The following is a 21,070-nucleotide window of genomic DNA, read 5'->3' as shown; positions in this document are numbered from 1 at the left end:
AGTTCACTGAATGAGGGAGGGGGTATGAAGATGGCCTGTGGAGAAGACCTCATCCTTCCTGAGAAAGGCGCTATGTGAGTTGGCAGCTGCTGCAGGCTCGGTCTCCAGCCCCGTGTCTGTGAGGTCACTGCGTTTCTCAGAGCCCTCAGCTGTGTCGCTCACATGCCCTGCCCCCGCCCCCGGCCCATCGGTGGTTCTCCGGCTCTCCCTGTGACTCGGCCCAGCCACCCCCAGACGTGTTACCTGTACACGTTTGCTTTCTGCCAGTGAGTGTCACATGCTTCCAAACTTTGCAGAAAACAGGAAGCCCCGTCAGTGAGAGGGCAGCCCAGTGATTCATCAGGGGATGACCGTCCAGCTGTTCGTCCCCATCCTCCGCGCGAGGGTCACTGTCCAGGGCGGCTTCCTCCCCTGCCTCCCCTCCCCCCTCCCCCCTCCCCCCTCAACCGCAGAGCCGGCTTGGACTTTGTCTTATCACCTCTGGAGGCGGCGTGGCCAGACTTTGCTGGGGCCAAGTTTTTATTTATCTTTCCCGGCTTTTTGGGGTGGGGAGGCTGAAGAATGTGGAGTGTTGTAACTGGGGAGGGGGGTGGAGAAGCAGGACCTGGCTCTCCTGCTCTGCACTTCCCTTTCGCCCCTGCGCCAGTGGAGGCTCTTGGCTCCCCTCGACTCCCCAGTCTCCCCACCAAGCCCAGCTCAGTTTCCCTGAGGCTCCTGGGGGCCTGGCCCCATGGTCCTGGCTACACCTCCCGCCTTGGCTATTGTGGCTTCCAGTTGTTAGAAGCAGCTGTAGTGGCCTCCTCCAAACATGGCTGTGGATCAGCAGTCGATGGAACCGAGGGGCTATTTATAGCAGGGTGGCCCTGGGGCCTGGAGCCAGGCCTAGGGCCTGGGGAGGTTCATCGTCTCCTCATCAGGGACCGGAGAAACAGAGACGGATGAAGTGTCGGGTTTCTCCGTTCCTCTGAGCGGGTAGTCTTGGAACAGCCTGGTTTGGGTCTTGAAAACCAAACACAACTCAACCCCTCCTTACTGCCCGCACCCCCCCAACTTCCCACCCCCCAACTCCTCATGCCTGACTCATGCAAACCCAAGTCCTCGGGGCCAGGAGAGCTGTGGAGACAGAGAAACTTCCCGCTGGACAGCGCGACTTGGCTGTTTCCTTCTCCTGCTGCCTCTAGGCTGAGCTGTTTGGGGCTGTGCTGCAGCCCCAGGCTCTGGCTGCAGCCTTCTTGCGAAAGGCTGGATGGAGAGTCCTCCTCTTAGCGGGGCTGCCCTGACTTGGGGCTCAGCTGGGTGCGGGGTTGCAGAGCCCACCCACCCCTGCCTCGTTGGTGCTGCGTGGAGAGGGCAAAAAGGGGCTCGTCTTCTTGGGGCCCCAGTGGTCCAGCCCGGAGTCTGAGGATGAATCCTGCTGGTTGTCAGGACTTGGGGGTGAGTTGCTGTAGCCTCGGTTTCTCCTGCAGCTTGGTGGTCATGAAAGGCTGGTTTAGGGGAGGCTCAGGCATGTTTGGAAGGTGCCAGTGGGCTCAGAGGGCTCTGGCTGGGAGTGTCCAGGTAGGGCTCGGTTTCTGCCTCGAGTGAGGTGGATGAAGGGATGGGTAGCAGCTGGTGATGCAGGATTTTGCTTTTCTATAGAGGTAACTGTTTGGTTGTGTCTCTAACTATCCTTTTAATTGTACTCAATGTAATAATGGTAAGAACGTCTAAGGGCCGGATATGCATAATTCCCTTTACTCTTCAAATAACCCCATGAGGATTGTTGCATCTTACTCGTGACACTGGGGCTTCTTCCCTGGTGGCTCAGATGGTAAAGAATCTGCCTGCAATGAAGGGCACCTGGGTTCGATCCCTGGGTTGGGAAGATCCCCTGGATGAGAGCATGGCAACCCACTCCAGTATTCTTGCCTGGAGAATCCCCGTGGACAGAGGAGCCTGGAGGGCTACAGTCCATGGTGTTGCAAAGAGTTGGAGATGACTGAAGAGCGGCTATACACAGCACTCGTGACATTACAGAGGCTCAGAGCACTGAGTGGTGCGAGGCTGTCCAGTAGGATGCTGCTCTGATCCTGCTCTGATCCATACAGTTCCCCTGAGATGTTTTGGACACCAGCTTGGGTCCATTTGCTTAATTTTGTACCAGTCGACAACCCTAGAGATGGGAGCAGATGAGGGAGGTGACAGACGATGGGCAGTGGGTCCTTAGAAGCATGATTTGCTGCCTAGCTCTGGTTGGTACACACCGTGCCTGGTGGCTTCTTGTCTCAAAACTTTTGACTGACCTGGTGTTGCTGCTTTAAAGGAGAGGCTTGTGGGCAGCTGGTGGTCAGAGGAGAAATGTTCAGAGCTGGACGGAGGGGTGCTAGCGCTCTCATCTTTCCTTCTTTCATGCTTGAATCTCTGTTCACCACTTGGCATTACTGTTCCGATATCCAGCACATCAAGGTGAAATGAGTGTCCATCAATTTAGTACTGTTTTATTGAGTGTGTACTCTGTGTAGGTGGCACCAGCCCAGGCCTGGTGCATTTCTGGGCATTGGGGACTTTTTTCCTTGCCCGGAGGGAGGAAAGCGCTTCCCCTCAGGGGCTTGGAGGCGCACAGGCACACTCACGTGGGATTGGCATCGATTGTTTTTGGCTTTGAGTTGCTGTGTTGCTGGGGCTTTAGGGCGCCTGGGCTGGAATGTTGGCAGAAGCAAAAGGAAATTTGTGTTTGCCCGTGGCCCTGACCACTTGCGTGGACAGCTCTCTGCTGCTCTCCTGCCGTCCAGCTGGTCCCCATCCTAACGCTGCTCCTCTCTTCTCTTTCCCAGAGTTCCACCAGAGTTACACCAAGTGTCCAGCCTCATCCCCAGCCCATCAGGTATGCCTCAACTATAGGAGGTAGGGTGTAGGGGGCAGGCTGTGAGGTTACTTTGGGTATTCCCAGCAAGTCATGTCTTTGAGTCTCTAATGCCAAAGTCATGGAGCCACTGGTCGGGAGCATGGCAGACATGGAAGCTACAGCAAGAGGATGTGGGTAGATGCCACTGGGAATCCGTCATGTTTTGAATTCTAGTTTGAAGCCAGTCCTTGAGCTGGATTCTTTATTTACCTGCATGATCTCATCTAGTCCTTGCAACACCCCTGCAGGGTAAGTATTTTACCCCGTTTGACTGACAGATGAAGAAACTGGGTCTCAGGGAAATGAGGCAACTTGCCAAAGGCCATGCAACCACCAACAGGCAGCACTTGGATTTGCCTTCAGGACTGGCTGGCATTGAGGCCCGTGCTAGATACTGTTCCTTTCCATGAGCAGTGGCTTCTGATATTCGAGGGTCATTTATAAAAGGAAGGTTCTCTGGCTGGCTGGGCTGGTGGGGGCTGGGGCAAGGCGACCATAGGGAACTCATCCAGAGTTACTTTGTCCTGGGTCCAGGGTCTCTGATTTTTTTGGCTTCCTTTGCCTCTCCTTCATCCGAGGCTTCTGAGATGAGTGAGAATCTGGCCCCAGGGATCTGGAGCCCCAGCCAGAGAGGGCTTGGTGTGTAGCTGAAGCTCCCAGTGGGCTGCAGACCCTCTGCTAGCTGTCTACAGAGAGTGGAGGGCCCCCTTAGCAGATCCCTTCTCCCATGTAGCTAAGAATCGGTGGGTGCAGAGTGCGATGCTGATATTGTCCAGGTGGTGGCGCTGTTCTGCCTTCAGTAGGAGCCCCGCCCCCATAGGCTGCGGGACCAGGAATGATCAGGACTCAGAGGCCAAATTCACAGTGGGCTCCCAGCACACTGGCATCTCTATCGCCGCGTCCCAGTCACCGTCCCCATGGAGAAGCTGTATGTCACCTTTGGCTCTCCTGTCTCCAAGCCCCATCTATACAGTTGGCTCAGAGCTAACCCTGGCGATTTGGATTCTGCCCCAGTTCTTGGTGTCCTGGGGCTGTACACCCTGCTGCCGCCCCATCACTCTGAAACACCCTAGTGGTATCCCTCCCACTGCCCCTCCAGTCCCAGCTTTACCTGGAGATAGTGAGGGGTTATCAACATGAGTGTGGTCCATCTTGAGCAGTGAGGGGAAGCAGGAGGCTGGTGATGGGGTAAGAACAGTATGAGGTGCCCCTAGAAGCCGCTGAGGGGCTTTGGAATGCATTGCCAATTTCCCGAAACCCCTTCCCTGTCCGGTCAGCTCACCCTGGATCCTCCTCTGGAAGAGCAGCTGGGTGAGGTGTAAAGGTGTGAGCCCTCACTGAGCTCTCACTCAGTGCTGGCCCAGGCAGCTTCCTACCTCTCTTAGGAGCTCAGATGGCACTGGGATGTCTGGGGGTCCCCTGCCACTGCGGCAGCATCCTCAGCCTCCTGGCCCTTAGAAACCAGGGAGGTCACTGGCAGGAAGCAGACCCGGAGGCGGTGGGAGCTGCCAGAGGTTGGGGGAGAGCCAGCGAACAGAGGGCAGGAGTCAGCCTGCCTCCAGGGAGGGCTGGAATGTGCGTTGTGGTCTGGCTTACCTGGAGCCCAGGTGAGCGTGTCACCTGAGCTGCCCCTACCCCTGAGGGCCTCCCCGCCCACGCCACAGCTCAGAGCAAGCAGAGGGCGGTGGAAGGCTCAGCTCTGGGATGCAAGAGCCCTCGCTTCGGGCTCTCCTTCCTCTCTGGAGCCCTCCCTGGATCCTTTGAGAAGCTTCTGCCAGACCAGGTGGCCGCCATATGTTGGAAGGCTGAGCTGGACTCCTGGGCCCTGGCTGGCTCTGGCGCTGGCTCCGACCTGTGGGATCACAGGTTGAAGGCGATGTCGACAGGGTTGTTGAGCACCTAGGACTAGTGTCATCAATCTTTGTTTCTGAAATGGTCTGAGATCCTTGCCGGCTTCTGCCCAGCTCTGTTCTCCCCGGCTCTCCCAGACTGGCCTTGAGGGCTACGCTGGCCTTGCCCCGGGGAAGCTTCTGGCCGTGGCTCAGAGTCAGGAAGCAGCCAAGCCCTCCTGGGTTAGATCTGGGGGCCGTGTATGGTGTGGAGGGGTGCAGGCTCCTGGACCGCGTCCTGGGGGCCTGGATTCTGATCTGCTGCCTGCTGCCTCCCCAGAAACATGAGTGCGAGCCGGACCACGGAGGACAGCTGTGAGCTGGACCTGGTGTACGTCACCGAGAGGATCATTGCCGTCTCCTTCCCCAGCACAGCCAATGAGGGGAACTTCCGGAGCAACCTCCGCGAGGTGGCCCAGATGCTCAAGTCCAAACATGGAGGCAACTACCTGGTGAGGATGGGTCCCCGCCCATTGGTCCAGGGCCCCATCCTTTCTGCGTGCCACCTCTTCCTGCTGGAGTCTCATTCCACCCGCCCCTGCTCCAGCTCTTCCTCCTCTCTTCTCTCACCTGCCCTTGACCTCGGGCGTCTCATGGTCTGAGTCCTCACTCACTGTCCAGCTGTCCTCTGAGGAGAGTCTCTGTAGCAGGGATACGGCATCTGAGCCAAGTCGTGTGTGTGTGTGCTTGTCCTGGTGTGCATTTGTATGGGTATGTGTGGTTTGTGTGTGTGTGTGCTTGTGCGTGTATGTGTACAAGTGGGGTGTGTGTGTGCATGTGGTGTGTCTGTATGTGTGTGTGTGCTTGTGCGTGTCTGTGTGCAAGTGGGGGGTGTGTGTGCAAGTGGGGGGGGTGTGTGCATGTGGTGTGTCTGTACGTGTGTGTGCTTATGCGTGTATGTGTACAAGTGGGGTGTGTGTGTGCATATAGTGTGTCTGTACGTGTGTGTGTGTTTGTGCATGTATGTGTACAGTGGAGTGTGTGTGCTTGTCCTTGTGTGTTTGCATGTGTATGGGTATGTGTGGTTTGTATGTGTGTGTTTGTGCATGTATGTGTACAAGTGGGCTGTGTGTATGCATGTGGTATGTCTGTACATGTGTGTATACGTATGCGTGTTTGTGTGTATATGTGTACAAGTGGGTTGTGTGTGCATGTGTTGTGTCTGTACATGTGTGTGTATAGGTATGCGTGTTTGTGTATATATGTGTACAAGTGGGCTGTGTGTATACATGTGGTGTGTCTGTATGTGTATATGTGTAGGTCTGTGTGCTTGTGTGTATATGTGTACAAGTGGGTTGTGTGTGCATGTGGTGTGTCTGTACATGTGTGTGTATAGGTATGTGTGTTTGTGTATATATATGTACATTGTGTGTGCATGTGGTGTGTCTGTATGTGTGTGGGTGTACGTGTGTGTTGACCAGGAGGAGGGACGCTCATGGTGACGCTCATGTTATTGAGTGCCTGTGATGATCCAGGCCCTGTCCTAACTCCTTCCCACGTATTTAACATCACGACTGCCCTAGGAAGCAGCTACTGCAGGAGCACAGAGAGGTGGGGTCTTTGCCTGAGGTCACAGTGTCAGGAAGTGGCAGAAGTGCCACACTGTCAGCGCCTCTGAGAAGTCCTAGGGCAGAGCTGTGGCAGGGCGTGTTTTAAGGGACCTCGTGTAGCTGAACAGAGAATCGTGCTTGGGACAGGAGACTCTCCCAGCCAATGTGGAGGAGGTTATCCCCGACTCCTCACCCACTGTGGGGGTCAGAAAGGCTGGCCAGGGGATTGGAGCTCTCCTGGTCCCAGAGGAGGGCTCAGGCCCGCTTTATAGGAAGGGCCCCCTTTATAGGAAGGGTCCCCTTTATAGGAAGGGCCCCACAGCCCGGCCGCGCCATGGGGAGAGAGCAGAGGCAGGGGCTAGGGGCTGTGTCAGGCCTCCAGGGCTGCTGTAACTAATTCCCGCAAATTAGGTGGCTTAAGACAACAGAATTAATTTTTCCACAGTTCTGGAAGCTAGGAGTCCAAGTCAAGGTGTCACCGGGGCCGTGCTCCATCTGAACCTTGTAGGGGAGAATTCTCCTTGCCTTCTCCCATCTTCTGGTGGCTCCTTGGCTTGTAGGCGCCTTGCTCTAGTCTCTGCCTCCATCGTCACATGGCCTTCCTTCTTCCCCATGTCTGTGTGTCCTCTCCTCTTCTTATAAGGACACAAGTCATTGGATTTGGGGCCTACTCTGAACGCAGGATGATCTCATCACCAGACCCTTGACTACTTACATCAGCAATGGACCTGTTTCTAAATAAGGTCACATTCTGAAGTTCTGGGTGGACATGAATTTTTGTGGGACACCATTCAACCCTCTATAGAGACCCATCCATCAGCTATGTTGGATGTTGTTGAGTCTGGCTTTAGGGACTTCCCTGATGGGCCAGTGGTTAAGACTACACAATTCTGCTGCAGGGGACATGGGTTTGATCCCTGGTTTGGAGACTAAGATTCCACATGCTGCATGGTGCAGCCAAAAAAAAAAGAAAAAAAGACGTCCAGCTTTAAACAGAAAGTTCTATGCTGACTCTGCTCTTACTAACTATCTGATCTTGGCACTTAGCCTCACTTAGCCTTAGGATACCATCTGTAAAATGGGTCTAATGACACTATCTATTTTAGAGGTTGTGGAGAGAATTAAGGCAGCTTGTTAAATGTCAAGTCCTTAGTGCGGCCTGGCTGTCTGTGTACACCCAAGTGGTAGCTGTTGTTAATGGCATAAAGCATATTCCCTTATGGGACTCAAGAGTGATATAATGTCGTGGTTTAGTCGTTAAGTCATGTCTGACTCTTGCGACCCCATGGACTGTAGCCCACCAGGTTCCTCTGTCCATAGGATTCTCCAGGCAAGAACACTGCCATTTCCTTCTCCAGGGGGTCTTCCCAACCTAGGGATCGAACCTGGGTCTCCTGCATTGCAGGCAGCCTCTTTACTGACTGAGCCAGCAGGGAAGCCTGTGAAGAGTGGACCAGAAGCCATCTAACGTCCTGCCCAATTTCAGGAGTCCAGAGTTCCACGAGTCTCTGCTGACCTTTCCCTGCTCTGTCCCACCCGTTCCAGACCCTGTGGTCCTCTTCTCTCCCCAGGAGACATCACAGGGGCCTTTGAGTTTCCCAGGCCTTGAGCTGGATGTTGGGAGTTCTGCCTGCCTCCTCCAGAGATGGAAGACAGGAATTCAGAGACAGGGGGATTCCCGTGGGATGTGGTCGAGTGTCAGGGGATGTCTCCTGGGAGGTCAAGGACCTGAGAGGGTCCACCCAGCATGGTTTGCACCCGTTGATAGAGGGTGTCTGACCACAGAGCAGTTGCATCTCCATGGGGTGAGTTTCTAAAGGCACCATGTGAAGTAGAAACCAGAGATGGCCAAGTGCTTACCAGTTGCCACCACTGGATCTCCATTCAGTGTGGAGAGACGCCCACCTTAGTGGCGGCCCGTGGGGCCCAAGACAGATTCCATCCCCTTCTCACCTTCAGTTCAAGATGTCTGCTCATCCAGGGGTGGGGCTGAGTGTCTTCATACCTGTCTCTGTCTCCCTGTTCATCCTGAGAACCTGTAGTTGGTTCCCATCAGTCAGTGTGTGTCTGGTGGGGCTTCATGTGTGTTCATGTAGTAGAATTTCCAGCAGGGAAGAGAGAGAGAGAGAGAGAGAGAGGGAGAGAGAAAGAAAGGGCCAGCCTTTTCACAACCTCTTCCTTTTCCTCCTTCTAGCTTTTCAACCTCTCTGAGCGGAGACCTGACATCACGAAGCTCCACGCCAAGGTGAGCCTGGGGCTGTTTGGGGGTTTGTTTGGGGGAGTTCTCCTTGCCTGGGCTCCCTTCCTCCAAAGATCCCATGTTAGAATCTTGGAGGAAAGTGCTGTGACTGTTTGCAAAGCCTGTTCAAAGTCACTGTGCTCCTTTCTCTTTGGAAAACAGAAATACACATAGCGCTTCTGTGATACGAATTACAGAAAGCAAAGCTCAGTACAGTCATTTCCACCCAGGCCTGCCTCTGGTGGTGTGCACCCAGAGCCCCTGGGGTGGGGGTGCGGTTGTGGGATTTTTAGTCTTACTGACGAGTCTTCTGGATTTGCACCGGCTGGGAATTGCCAGTGCAGGCTTCCGATAGCCAGAGTTCTTTCACTTGCTGTTGAGTGAGCCAAGCGTGGAGGGGGCTCTGCGTGCCGCTCCAGGCCCTGCAGTTCAGTGACCGTCGCTGTGTGACCTTGGGTGGGCGGCAGAGATCTCTGGGCTTTGGTTTGCGCATCTAAAAGTGGATGGGCTGGATTAGATGAGCTCTCTGGGTCCTTCTGAGCACAAGTTTTCTTGTACTTTAAAGTTCTGTGAGTTAAAGTTTGAAGGAACCTGATGACTGCTATTCAGGTCTACTCTCTGTCCCACTCAGGCCTCTTTTGGCCTGAAAACTTGATGCTTTGTGTGTCCAGGGCCTGGGAAAGAGCTGTGATCAGCCTTCAGCTTTTCTTCTTCCTCCCTGAGCGAGCCCCTGGGGTCTGTGGGAGGAGAGCTTGTCTTAAGGTCAAAGTCGTGTGAAAGGGACCTGGAACCTTCGGGGGTGCTAAGCCTTTGCTTTATACACATGTGAGAAACTGGGGCTGGGGTTGGGGCTGGGGCAGGGGCGGGGACTAACCTGAGGCCCCACAGGAAGCCGGTGTCAGAACAAAGTCTTGGACCAGTGTCCTCGGCCTCCACACCCCTGCCTCCGTGCGGGGTTGATGGGCAGGGTAGGAACTAACGTCCCTTCACTGTCCCCCACCCCTGTTGGCTCTCTGCGCTTCTGCCACTTCTGACTCATGGCTTGGGCCGCAGGTACTGGAATTTGGCTGGCCCGACCTCCACACCCCGGCCCTGGAGAAGATCTGCAGCATCTGCAAGGCCATGGACACCTGGCTCAATGCAGACCCCCACAATGTGGTCGTCCTACACAACAAGGTCAGAGCGGGGGTGGCAGGATGTGTGTGTGTGAGAGTGCATGTACCTGCCCGTATCACTGGATTGTGTGAGAGTGCAAGTTTGTGTCTATTCTCCTTCTTGGGGATAATACATTCTGTCTGGGGTGGCACCCATAAGAAATGGGGGCTACCAGCCTGTGGGGCCCTCAGGTGTGTGGATAATCAACTGTTTCTTCTTTTTAAGGTTCAGCCCCACCTGCTTCCTCCCTCCTCCTTTTCTGTCTGAGAGCCACAGCTCCTCTCTCCAACCCCTTTTCTTCAAGGCTTCTGGTTGGGCTCTGGGGTGGGAGGGCCAGCCTTAACAGTGAAGGCTTTTGTGTTTGGGGCTCTTGCAGGGAAACCGAGGCAGGATCGGCGTTGTGATCGCGGCTTACATGCACTACAGCAACATTTCTGCCAGGTGAGAGAACCTGAGTGTCCTGCTCTCTGAATGTTGACAGCAGGACCCCTTTCCCCACCCACCCAGGGCCTCGCTCTTCCTTGGGATTGGAGGATGAGGACAGAGGAGACAAGAGGTGGTGAGGACAGGGTGAGGAGCTCCCAGAAAGGAGAAAGTCCCTGCCCACAGCTCTGGGGTAGGGGCCCTTGGACAGAGGGCGGCATAGAGCAGAGACCATGCTCCTATCTGGGACTGCAGTGGTGGGGGGTCAGCTGTGGGAGGCAGGCCCTGCATGGGTACCCCATCCAGCTGGCTTCTTGGGGCCACTTTCCTTTGCCAAACTGCCTTCTATTTACCCCAAAGAGCAGTGAGGGCATCACAAGGAAATGTTGGGACACATTTGGGTGCAGCTGAGCCACCTAGATGTTTTCTCATCCATGCCCCTGCCTCTGGCCATCAGGGGCTTCTTCCCACTTTGGAGTTTGCAGCAAGAACAGGAAACAGCCAGCGGATGGGTTCCATTCTGATTCGGCTTTGCAGAGAGGAAGAGGAGTTGGTCCATTCATTTTGTCATTTGACAATGGTTATGGAACAGTCACTGTGCAGGCTGTTCTAGGTGCTGAGAATAGAGCAGCGGGCAAAGGTGGGCCACTGCCCTCATGAGTGTTAAATAAGGGAACAAACACATCCCTAAGAGCAGGAGGCAAGTCCTCTGAGAACAGAGACTGAATGAAGCAAGATGGTGGGGAGGGGAGGTCTCTCCAGGAGGTGATATATGAGCAGAGACTGGGATTAAGTGGCGGGGGGCTGGGAAGGACTGATTCATATGTGGTCTGGGGGGTAGTGGTGGCAGAGGACCTTCCAGGCAGAGAAGAGAGTGGGGCGAATGCCAGCAATGGGAATGCCAGAGCCTGGCATGTTTGGAGCCGAATGAGTGAGGGGACGAAGACTAGGAAGTGAAGCTGCGAGGGGGCAGAGTCCAGGGGCCGTGCAACCCTTGGTGAGGACTTTGGGGTTCATTCTAAGAGGGACATTGGTGGAGAGTCCAGAACGGCAGAGCTATATGATCTGTCTCTTTATAAAATGACCTCTTTGAGGATGAGTAGAGTATTCTCTGAAGGGCTTGCCAATAGGACGGTAGCTTTATGACTTTAAGAAACCTGACCCGGCTTAATCTTTGCTTAATGGTGAACATTGCCTGTGCACCTCCTGTGAGCCCACATGTGCCAAGCTCTTCAGAGATGTTATCTTCCTCAATTGCCATAACAACATTCAAAGAAGGCATAGTTTTCACCTCATTTCCCAGGAAAGGAAAATCCGGTTCAGGAGGGTTAAGTAACCTGCCCCAAAGACCAAGGGCTACTAAGTCAGGGGTAGGCTTGAGATGGCCTCCCAGGATGTCTGGTTCTAAGGCCCCTGTGCTGAGTACTGCAGCACACAGGAGGGAGGGATGCTGGAGCAACCCTTTCCTGAAAGCGTCTCAGGACAGAGTGACTGGAGGGCTCTGCAGGTCTGGGGAGCAGGGGTGGGGGGACAGGGGGATCGTGGAAGTTGGCTCCTCTGACCACCTGTCTCTCCGCACAGTGCTGACCAGGCCCTGGACCGGTTTGCAATGAAACGGTTCTACGAGGATAAGATTGTACCCATTGGCCAGCCATCCCAGAGGAGGTGGGTCTCCAGGGCTCTTGGCCCAGTACATACATGTGTGTGTGTGTTCACTGTATCTGGGAACCAGCCTCATGAACCCATGGGGACTGAAGAGTGTACCTATGTGGTGGTGTGCCAAGCATGCAGGTTCAGGTCCAGCCTGGAGGGGCATGAACTCAGGAAGCTGTGGGCAGCTGTGTGTGCCCACAGTGGGGCACAGCAATTGGCTCCTGAGGTTGGTGCCAGAGAGCAGCAGGCCCAGCAGTAGGGAGTCGGGGGGTGCAAGAAGACAGCTTGTATGAGAAAGCAGTGCCGTTCTTGGTCCTGTGTTTGGATGGGTCTGCTCTGAAGAGGTGACAGACACTCATTCATGATGAGGGTCCCATTCTGCTGTGAGAGCTTTAAAATTTTACAAAGGGCTCTCAGCGATGTGGTCCACAACAGCCCATGCAGGAAGCAGGGCAGGGATGGATTTCTTCATTCGTCTGGCAAATTTTTAATACTCTAGTATGTTCCAAGTGCTGACAATATCTAGTTGAATAGGATGATCTTTAGCCCTTAGTAAGCTGTTATTCTGTTGAGAACTTTATACAAGTATATAGAGCATCAAGGTCATTTTAGACAGTGATAAATGCTTTGAAGGGGAAAAAGCCAAAATAGAACATGATGAGCTAGAGAGTGTGATAGGGGTGGATGTGAGAGGCTGATTCTGATGGACTGACCATTCTGAGAAGATGCCATGTAAAGTGAGGTCTGAGAAGGGAGAAGGAAGCATATGAGTGAAGGTCTGGGGTAAAGGGTCCAGGTAGCAGGTATGAAGGCCATGGTGTTTCACTGACTTTTCCAGCCCCTTGGAACACTGACCAGGCAAAGCAGGACCCCCTAGCCACAGATCCTAGAGCTTTCCAACCTCTCTAGGCAGGGGATTCCCAACTCACACCCCACCACCTCCATCTTGCCTGGCTAGAAGTGCGCTGGCTCCACTGGGGACTGTGTTTCTGCCATTGTAGCAGGAAGCCCAAGCAGAAGTGAACGAGTCCTTACGCCACCAGGGCCTTACAAGCAGCACAGGGCAGTGGGTAGCTAGCTTCTGGGTCAGAGATCAGAAAGGGAATATCTTTCTGTGCAGAAAATTCTGACTAGCCAGCAGTGGTTCAGTGAGAGTCTTCCCAGGGAGGAAGGAACTGCTGTTCAAGATCCTGGCTTGCTACATATGGCTGGTGGCCTTGGTCACGAGTCTGGCCCTTGGCCTTGAAAGATTAGATTCAGATAAGAGGAGCACGATGTTTCTGATGGTACAATGTGGCATGGAGAGTGTGGGCAGGGCAGTCACATCTCTGCAGCTAAAAGCCTGGAGGACAGGGATTAGTGTTACTCTCAGGAATAGAATGGTTCAAGGATTTCACTGTGCTCAGTATGTGCTTACATAGCGTGCCACTGGGGTGTGTGTGTGTCTGTGTTTACATTATCTGCCTTGTATCTGCCTTGCCACTCGTATCTGTAGCTGCATCTGCTCATGGGTAGGTAATTCTGTCTGTGCTCAAATGTGGAAGTGCGACCGTTGGGGAAGTGGCGTTCGTTGCCACTTTCCCGCCTTGTCAGTGTTACTTCCAGGGATTGGATCAGCTGGAGGAGCGGAGCGCAGGGAGAGAGGGAGGGAGGAGCTTTGCCTGCAGCTCTCCCATTCATTGTCACCCCACCCCCGGGTTCATTGTCCCCAGCACACAGACACATCCTGTTGGCACGATCAGAAGATCTGATAGGAACCTGCCATTCCAGGTTTCCGGTTTGAGCAACGGGGCTGGGGGCTGGGTAGGGGCTTGAATAGGAGCTGGCACTGCCCATCAGATTATCTTGCTAGGGTAGTCCAAGGTGGCCCCACCCCAGCCCAGGGACAGAGGCCCACAGGCCTGGAGGTGGGCCAAGGAGCTGAGAGTCAGAACGAGACCATTGTCAAGGTCATGAGGGTTCTGGTCCCACTCACCTCAAATCAGAATACATTTTGATTGGTCCAGCTGACCCAGAGTGGCATCCTCTGGCCAGTCAGGAGAGGAGAAAACTCAGAATACATTCTGATTGGTCCAGCTGACCCAGAGTGGCATCCTTTGGCCAATCAGGAGAGGAGGAAGCACTGACCAAATGGACTGGCCCCTCCTTCTAGTATACGCGTAGGGGTCAGACTGCCTCCCTGCTCCTCCCACCCGCTCCCCTCTCACCTTTGTGCCCTCTTGCTTTGTCTTTGGGAGGCTCATGACTCTTTCTGGATTAGTTTTCCCTTTCTTCTAGGAGTGGGGGTGGCTTTTCCTTCCAGTCTTCTAGCGAGATCCTTGTTAAGGGAATCGGGGAACATTGACTCTAAAGATAGGACTACTTAGTGGAAGTTAGATATCCTTCAGTATCGAATGAAGTGATACAGAGTAACTTTGTACCCTTTTTGTGTGAGTGCTAAGTCGCTTCAGTTGTGTCTGACTCTTTGCGACCCCATGGATGTAGCCCGCCAGGCTCCTCTGTCCGTGGGATTCTCCAGGCAAAAAAAAGTGAAGGACTAAAATTATTAAGCTCTTACTATTTGCTATATTGTTATGTGGCTGGTGCATCTGTAGGGACAGAACTGGGGCCTGTGGGTACAAATGTAAACTTGGTTTGGGCTGGGGGTCAGGGTGTCAGAGCTGTTTGATGGTTGATCATCCTGCCTTGTTCTGTAGTGGACAGCTAAATGATGCCTGTCAGGGATGTGTGGCAGGAAATTTGGTCCAGCTGGAGATTCCTGGGCTGAGTGAAGCAGGAAAGAGATGGCCACATTGACCACCAGGGGGTGCTGGAGAACCCCAAGTGGGAGGTTTGGCTGGACTCCACTCTAGGTGTATCAGTACCTGTAGCAGCAAGGGTGGAGACCCCAGGTGTCAGGAGACCTGGGGACTGATGGAGATGGTGGGGAGTTGGCAGGGCCACCTAGGGCAGTGTGCTGGGGAGAAAGAGAACAGGATGGTTGTATTCTAGTACAGGCCTCCCTGGCTGAAGCTGCCCCTCTCCCTGCTCCAGGTACGTGCATTATTTCAGCGGCCTGCTCTCTGGCTCCATCAAAATGAACAACAAACCCTTGTTTCTGCACCATGTGATCATGCACGGCATCCCCAACTTCGAGTCTAAAGGAGGTAACTCTCTGAACCCCTTGGCTTCCATTCTCCTGTCTTCCGTCTCTTTCTCTGAGGAGGCAGCGTTAGGTGGTAAAAATGCTGGCTAGCTGCCAAGCCTTAGGCTTGGAGTCTCAACTGTGCCACTTCCTGTTTCTTTGAACCCCAGTTGATTCATCTGCAGAGTGGGTTTAATACTGGCAGTGCCTGCCGGCAGGTGACGCTGGATGTGACCACGTTCTTAAACTCAAAATGTCTTTATTACTTCGTTATTATTTTACAAATATTGATTTATTTAATTTTGGCTGCGTTGGGGCTCGTTGCGGAATATGGGGTCTTTCGTTGCAGCATGCAGCCTTCTCTCTAGTTGTGTGCGGGCTTAGTTGCCCCATGGCAGGTGGGATCTTAGTTCTCCGATCAGGGATCAAACCCGTGTCTCCAACACTGGAAGGCAGATCCTTAACCACTGGCCCATCAGGGAAGTCCCTCAAAATGCCTTTAATGAAAAGTTGGCATTTTTTTGCTCTTTCTTTTCCCATTTCTCCTTCCTCTTTTCCTCCTTCCCCTGCTCACGTTTCTTCCTCCCGGTTGGTCCTTCCTTCCTGCATCTCTCCTCTCCCCCTTCCTCCTCTCGCAATTTCTGCTGTCTTGGCTAACACCACCCCTCCTTTACAGGGTGTCGACCATTTCTCCGGATCTACCAGGCCATGCAACCTGTCTACACATCTGGCATCTAGTAGGTATTCCACAGGAGTGAGAGGCCAGGAATGTTGGAGAACTGAGGCTGAGGACTGGGGACGGATTGGAGGGCCGTCTAGAACCTTCTCTAGGAGGAGGGCTGAGGGATGTGTCAGTGAGCTTTCCCGACAGCCCCCTGGTGGAGGGGCAGCTGGAAGAAGGTACACTGCTCAGCCCCCTTAGCAGCCCTCTGTCCCTCTGCCCGCCTCTCTCCCATAGCAACGTCCAAGGAGACAGCCAGACCAGCATCTGCATCACCATTGAGCCTGGGCTGCTCTTGAAGGGAGACATCTTGGTGAGTCACTCCTTCGTCTCAAGCTCTCCCCCGCCCCCCACTGTTTATTTTTTTCTTTCTTTTTTCATCCTGCTCCCCTCCTGTCTCTCTGGATAAGTGTGTCACTCCTGGTGGGCCACCAGCCTTGGGGGTGTTGACTGGCTCTCAGGGGCCCTGCAAGGCCTTCCAGCCTGGAAGGTCCTTGTCCATCCACTTCCTCACAGTGGGATATGCCTTCCCTGGGCTTGCCTCTTGTTCTGGAGCATCTCCAGGAAATACGGCTCTGTGTGAGCTGTTACCTCCGGGCTTCCTGCTGGTGACCAGGACTGCCTCAATTCCAGCTTCACTCCTTCTACTTGCAATTGAAATCCACTTCTACTTTCTCCATTTTGACTGTTGTGCAGGAACTTCTTTTTTAAAAATTTTTATTTTTAATTGATTAATGATTGCTTTATAATATTGATTTGATTTCTGCTGTACATCAACATGAATTAGCCCTAAGTGTACATATTTCCCCCTCCCCTGAACCTTTCTCCCACCTCCCACCTGTTCCCACACCTCCAGAGCCCCGGTTTGAGTTCCCTGAGTCATATAGCAAATTTCCATCGGCTATCTGTTTTACATGCAGGAACTTTTCAGGAGGGTAGTTTTGTCCCCACAGGGCAGGACTGGCCTCCAACCTCTGCTGTTCTGGAAGTTTCCCCAGAGAGCTCTGAGATCCTGTTGGGGATGGGTGACTGCTCCCTCAGTGGGTTTGGGGCCCAGAAATGGAGCTGATAAGGAGGCGCCCTGGAACGAACTTCCTACCTCTGGGCCCCTGATGGGCTCTGCTGTCTCTCCCACCAGCTGAAGTGCTACCACAAGAAGTTCCGGAGCCCAGCTCGAGATGTCATCTTCCGCGTGCAGTTCCACACCTGTGCCATCCATGACCTGGGAGTTGTCTTTGGGAAGGAGGACCTTGATGATGCCTTCAAAGGTAGGCTTGTTGAGTAGACAGGCAGATGTAGCAAGAAATAGTTATACCACTGGATAGAAGGACCTAACGGAGGGGCTGCGACAACAGTGAAGGGTGACCGTTTTCCCAGGGGAAGGGGGGTGATCAGGGAGCTGTCTCTCTTTGGTTCTTTCCTCTATCCATTAGGTTTTATCTGCATCACATTCAGGTCTGGGACATGTCTACATCCATTCACCCATCTATTCATCTATCTATACACCCACCAGCATCACCTGAGTGTCCGTATGTGCCAGGCGTGTGCTAGACCCTGGCGATACAAACGGAAAGAAGTCAGGCCCTATCCTTAGGCAGCTCACAGCCTTATGGGAGGAAGAGACACACAGACGTGATACTGTGAAGTGATGCCTGCAGTGATGGAGATGTGCACGGGCGTGACAGGTGGTCCAGTGAGGGGACGCCACCCCTGCTGTAACTTCCCTTCTGACAAGCAGTGGGTGTGATCTGTGTCCAGACTGAGTTCAGGCGGAGATCAGAGCATGGGGCTGGAGCTCTGAGGAGGGGAGGCCTGAGCCCCCAGTGTGGTCTGGCTCATGCAGGGAGAACATTTCTATGAAGAGGTTTCCCTGTACTAGAGCCAGGAGGGCAAACACAGAAGATGCTGTTATATTTGCAGAAGAGAATGTAAATGTTGTCAGTCCTAACAAGGAAGGCAAAGGAATAACTGATAAGATAAAAGGGGTTGTGGAGAGGTGGGGGAAGGGAGGGGCAAAAATTTTCTCCTCCTGTAGGGAGGGAGTTAGGACACAATAAAAAATGGACAGATCAAGAAATAGAGGCTCAACTGCAATATTTAAAGTTTCAGAGGTAATCCGAAGGGTGATTAATAATCATAACAAGATTTAAGAAGGGAGGTGGGAATACTATAAGTGGTCCAAATTATTTATCTTCATAGTGTTGCATCAATGAAGATTATTTAAAACTGATTTAAAATAGTGGCATGAAAACTGTGGTTATTGTATAGAGTCTTAGAGGTAGCTGCTAGTAGAACCGAAAATAGAAATGGTAAGAAGTGGTTGCCTTAGGTAGGTAGGACTGGACTAAGGTGGGCAGGAGACTTGGCATCATCTTACACATTACTCATTATATTATCAACCATGTATATGTATGTTGGGCTTCCCTGGTGGCTTAGTGCCAAAGAATCCGCCTGCCAGTGCAGGAGATGCAGGTTCGTTCCCTGAGTCAGGGAGATCCTCTGGAGAAGGAAATGACAACCTATCCCAGTATTCTCGCCTGGAAAATCCCGTGGACGGAGGAGTCTGGAGGGCTACAGTCCATGGGGTCGCAAAAGACTCAGACATGACTTAGTGACTAAATAACAACAATAAATACGTATATTACTTTAATTCTCTCTGGCGTCCTTTTTTGGGAATTGGTTGCCCATTTTTGTTTTCCTTCTCCTTTTTCAGACGATCGATTTCCAGAATACGGCAAAGTTGAATTTGTATTTTCTTATGGACCAGAGAAAATTCAAGGTAAAAGCTGAGTGAGAACCCATTGATTCACTCCCTTCCCTCCATCTGGCCCTGCTCCACCTCAGCTGACCTCCACCATTTCCCCACTGGTCACCTGTGGTTGAGAGGCAGACCCGCAGTAGAGGATCTGGGTATCATAGTGGACCCCCAGCTAAACATGAACCAGTGACTTAATCTCTGGATAATAAAAATACAGAAGTAGACAGGCGCTGGGTTGGATAAACTATTTTGGCCCCATTAAGTCATCATCCTATTCTATTCAGAGACTGAGCGCCGTGGTTGATGGAGTGAGTGGCCAGGGGACACTCATAGGTGCTGGATGGACGATAAGTATTTATGAGAACTGAGGTGGTTCAACCTGAAGATGAGAAGGGCAATTTAATAATAGCTGTTAAGCCTTTAGACTGGTTATATGTGGAGACCAGTTGTTCGCCATCTTATTTGGGAACCAAATAGGAAGAGATGAAGTCGGGTTACAGACAGAGGGACTCTGGGTAGATTAAAGAAAGGACTACTGGGTCAGAAGGGTAGCTCGCCCCAGAAGGCCTGACTTGTAGCTTTTCTGTCCACATCCTGGGCTTTCTCAGAAAGTGTAGGCGAGATTCTGCCTCTCTCCTCAGATTTCTGCCTGGAGGAGAGAGCCTCTTACGTGGAGGGGCAGGGGGATGGCTGGGATGACCTGTGTCCTCTCAGTGTCAAGGCTGTGACTTGCCTGCTGTCCCTGGCCTCGTGCAGCCCACTGCAAGTCTCTCCCACCCTCCCCTCTGACTCCAGGGCCAGCCTCTCTGGACTCTTGGCACTGTCACAGGGTCCCCTGGGGCACAGAAGAGAAAGAGGCAGCCACCCAGCCAGAGAGCTCCCCCCCAGCTCTGCTCCAGGGGGTCTTTGTTGCTCAGTGCTGCTGTCCTGATTTACCCTTATGACCTGGTGTGAGCTTTTTCAAGAATGTAAGAAACCAGACTCCTGGGTTCTCCATCCAACTTAAGCCCCTGGTTCCACCCTGCATGGTCAAGAAAATGAGAAGTCCCTTAGGGAGCATCCTTGGGGAGCTTGTTGGCTTCCTCTGTTTCTCCAGCTGCTGATCTGTTTTCTTTTTTTTTCCCTTTCTCTTTGCTGTCCTCTTCACCTTTCCCATTTTCTAAGGCATGGAACACCTGGAGAATGGGCCAAGTGTGTCCGTGGACTATAACACCTCTGACCCCCTCATCCGCTGGGATTCTTATGACAACTTCAATGGGCATCGAGATGATGGCATGGAGGGTAGGTGGGACCAGTGACTTCTAATCCCTCTGCAATTGCATAGCCCTGCTCAGGTGGCCTTGGGTCTCTTGGTTTGCTAGGACACCATACTGGGTTCAGAGGATCGGGGGGACAGAGGAGAGGTCCAAGACATTTCTGAAAGCTCACGATTCAGTGGGGGAAGATAAAACTAAACGTGAATGTGTTAAGCTATGAGGGCAGAGCCAAAGAATGCAGCAAACCAGCCATAGAAGTGTGTATTCTTGGTGCCAAATGAGTCTCATAGGCAGCAAATGCTCTGAGATAGGCAGGGGAGGGATTCTTGAGATCTGGAGTGGTCTGGGAGGCCTCCTTGGAGGAAGTAGCCTTGCATGAAGCTTGAGATACCCTGCTGTGCTGCAAACACTGCATTTGTTAGACTTCTTTTAACCCTGTTGTTGGATTTCTCCAGGCTCGCTGCCTGAGTTCTCTGGGGTCAGAGCACTAGGAATGTAGACACAGTATTCAGGGCCCACAAGCTTTCATCAACAGCCAACGAAAATGTTTGCGAGCTGGAAACAAACCGGTAGGCTCCAAAATTTGAAAAGAAAGCAGCAGAATTGAAATTAATACATGTTTAATTTAGAGCAAACCCTAGCATTATGTCAAATGGTCATTCACAACTCATATCAGCTCTTGAGAGTTATGTATGAGTTCTGTTGATTTATGTGGCTCATTTGAATATGTGGGGCCTCTGAAGCGAGCTTGTCTGGAGCTCAGGAACTCTTGAGACGCCCTGTCTGGGGTTTGGTCACAGGCTTATTTCCGATGGGGTAACTGAGGCCCCCTTTGATTTATACCCATGACCAGCCTGTGTTCATTCAAGGACACAAGCACCCAGCCTCTGTGCTTCTGCACCCGGCTGAAGCTCGTCCTGGGGAGGGGACCCTGGGCCACGTGGCAGAGCTGGGTTAGGTAGCCCAGGGGCCCTCACCCTGCCTCCATCTCCAAGGTTTTGGATTTGTTGACTCCACCCTGAAAGTCTTTTTGGCGTTTTTCTGCATAAAGTGTCTCTCTCTGACCTTGGACTCTCCAGAATGAGCGATGGAGCTCAGAGGGAGTGGGATGAAGGTGCTGGTGGGGCTAGAGCTCTGGGTTTGATGAGAGAAGCTCACGTGCAGTGTTGCAATGGTCTGAGTTTGTCTTTCTGCCTCCTTAGTTCTGGCTCTTCTTTCTCCTGCCCCCAGAGGCCCAGACACTAAGCCCTGCCCACTATGCTGAGGCCGCCCCCAGAGTACTCCTCCCTCCAGTCTCGTCCCCTTGAACCCAGTAGCTGGGAGGAGGAAGAGGATGCAATGAATCAGTCCTGAGGTACCGGTGGCTGCCAGCCTAATTGTTCATCGTCCTGGGGATGTTTGCATTTTTAACAAGAACA

At 52.9% G+C, this 21,070-nt stretch overlaps 1 protein-coding gene across 3 annotated transcripts in view; it reads left to right on the top strand.

Moving 5' to 3' along the window:
* TNS1 (tensin 1) overlaps window positions 1-21,070 on the top strand; it is a 214,268-nt gene that overhangs the window by 111,575 nt on the left and 81,623 nt on the right. For all 3 annotated transcript variants that reach the window (XM_052655179.1, XM_052655187.1, XM_052655196.1), the window contains 12 exons: window positions 2,814-2,863; window positions 5,054-5,225; window positions 8,518-8,568; window positions 9,616-9,738; window positions 10,094-10,158; window positions 11,722-11,805; window positions 14,827-14,939; window positions 15,594-15,654; window positions 15,876-15,951; window positions 16,777-16,906; window positions 18,352-18,417; window positions 19,561-19,677. In XM_052655179.1, the coding sequence (XP_052511139.1) occupies window positions 2,814-2,863; window positions 5,054-5,225; window positions 8,518-8,568; window positions 9,616-9,738; window positions 10,094-10,158; window positions 11,722-11,805; window positions 14,827-14,939; window positions 15,594-15,654; window positions 15,876-15,951; window positions 16,777-16,906; window positions 18,352-18,417; window positions 19,561-19,677 (1,108 nt within the window). The remainder of the gene's footprint in view (window positions 1-2,813; window positions 2,864-5,053; window positions 5,226-8,517; window positions 8,569-9,615; window positions 9,739-10,093; window positions 10,159-11,721; window positions 11,806-14,826; window positions 14,940-15,593; window positions 15,655-15,875; window positions 15,952-16,776; window positions 16,907-18,351; window positions 18,418-19,560; window positions 19,678-21,070) is intronic.

This window comes from Budorcas taxicolor, chromosome 2, assembly GCF_023091745.1.
Source record: "Budorcas taxicolor isolate Tak-1 chromosome 2, Takin1.1, whole genome shotgun sequence".
NCBI lineage: Eukaryota > Metazoa > Chordata > Mammalia > Artiodactyla > Bovidae > Budorcas > Budorcas taxicolor.
Note: the sequence above shows the minus strand (reverse complement) of the source record. Positions and strands in the feature narration are given on the sequence as shown.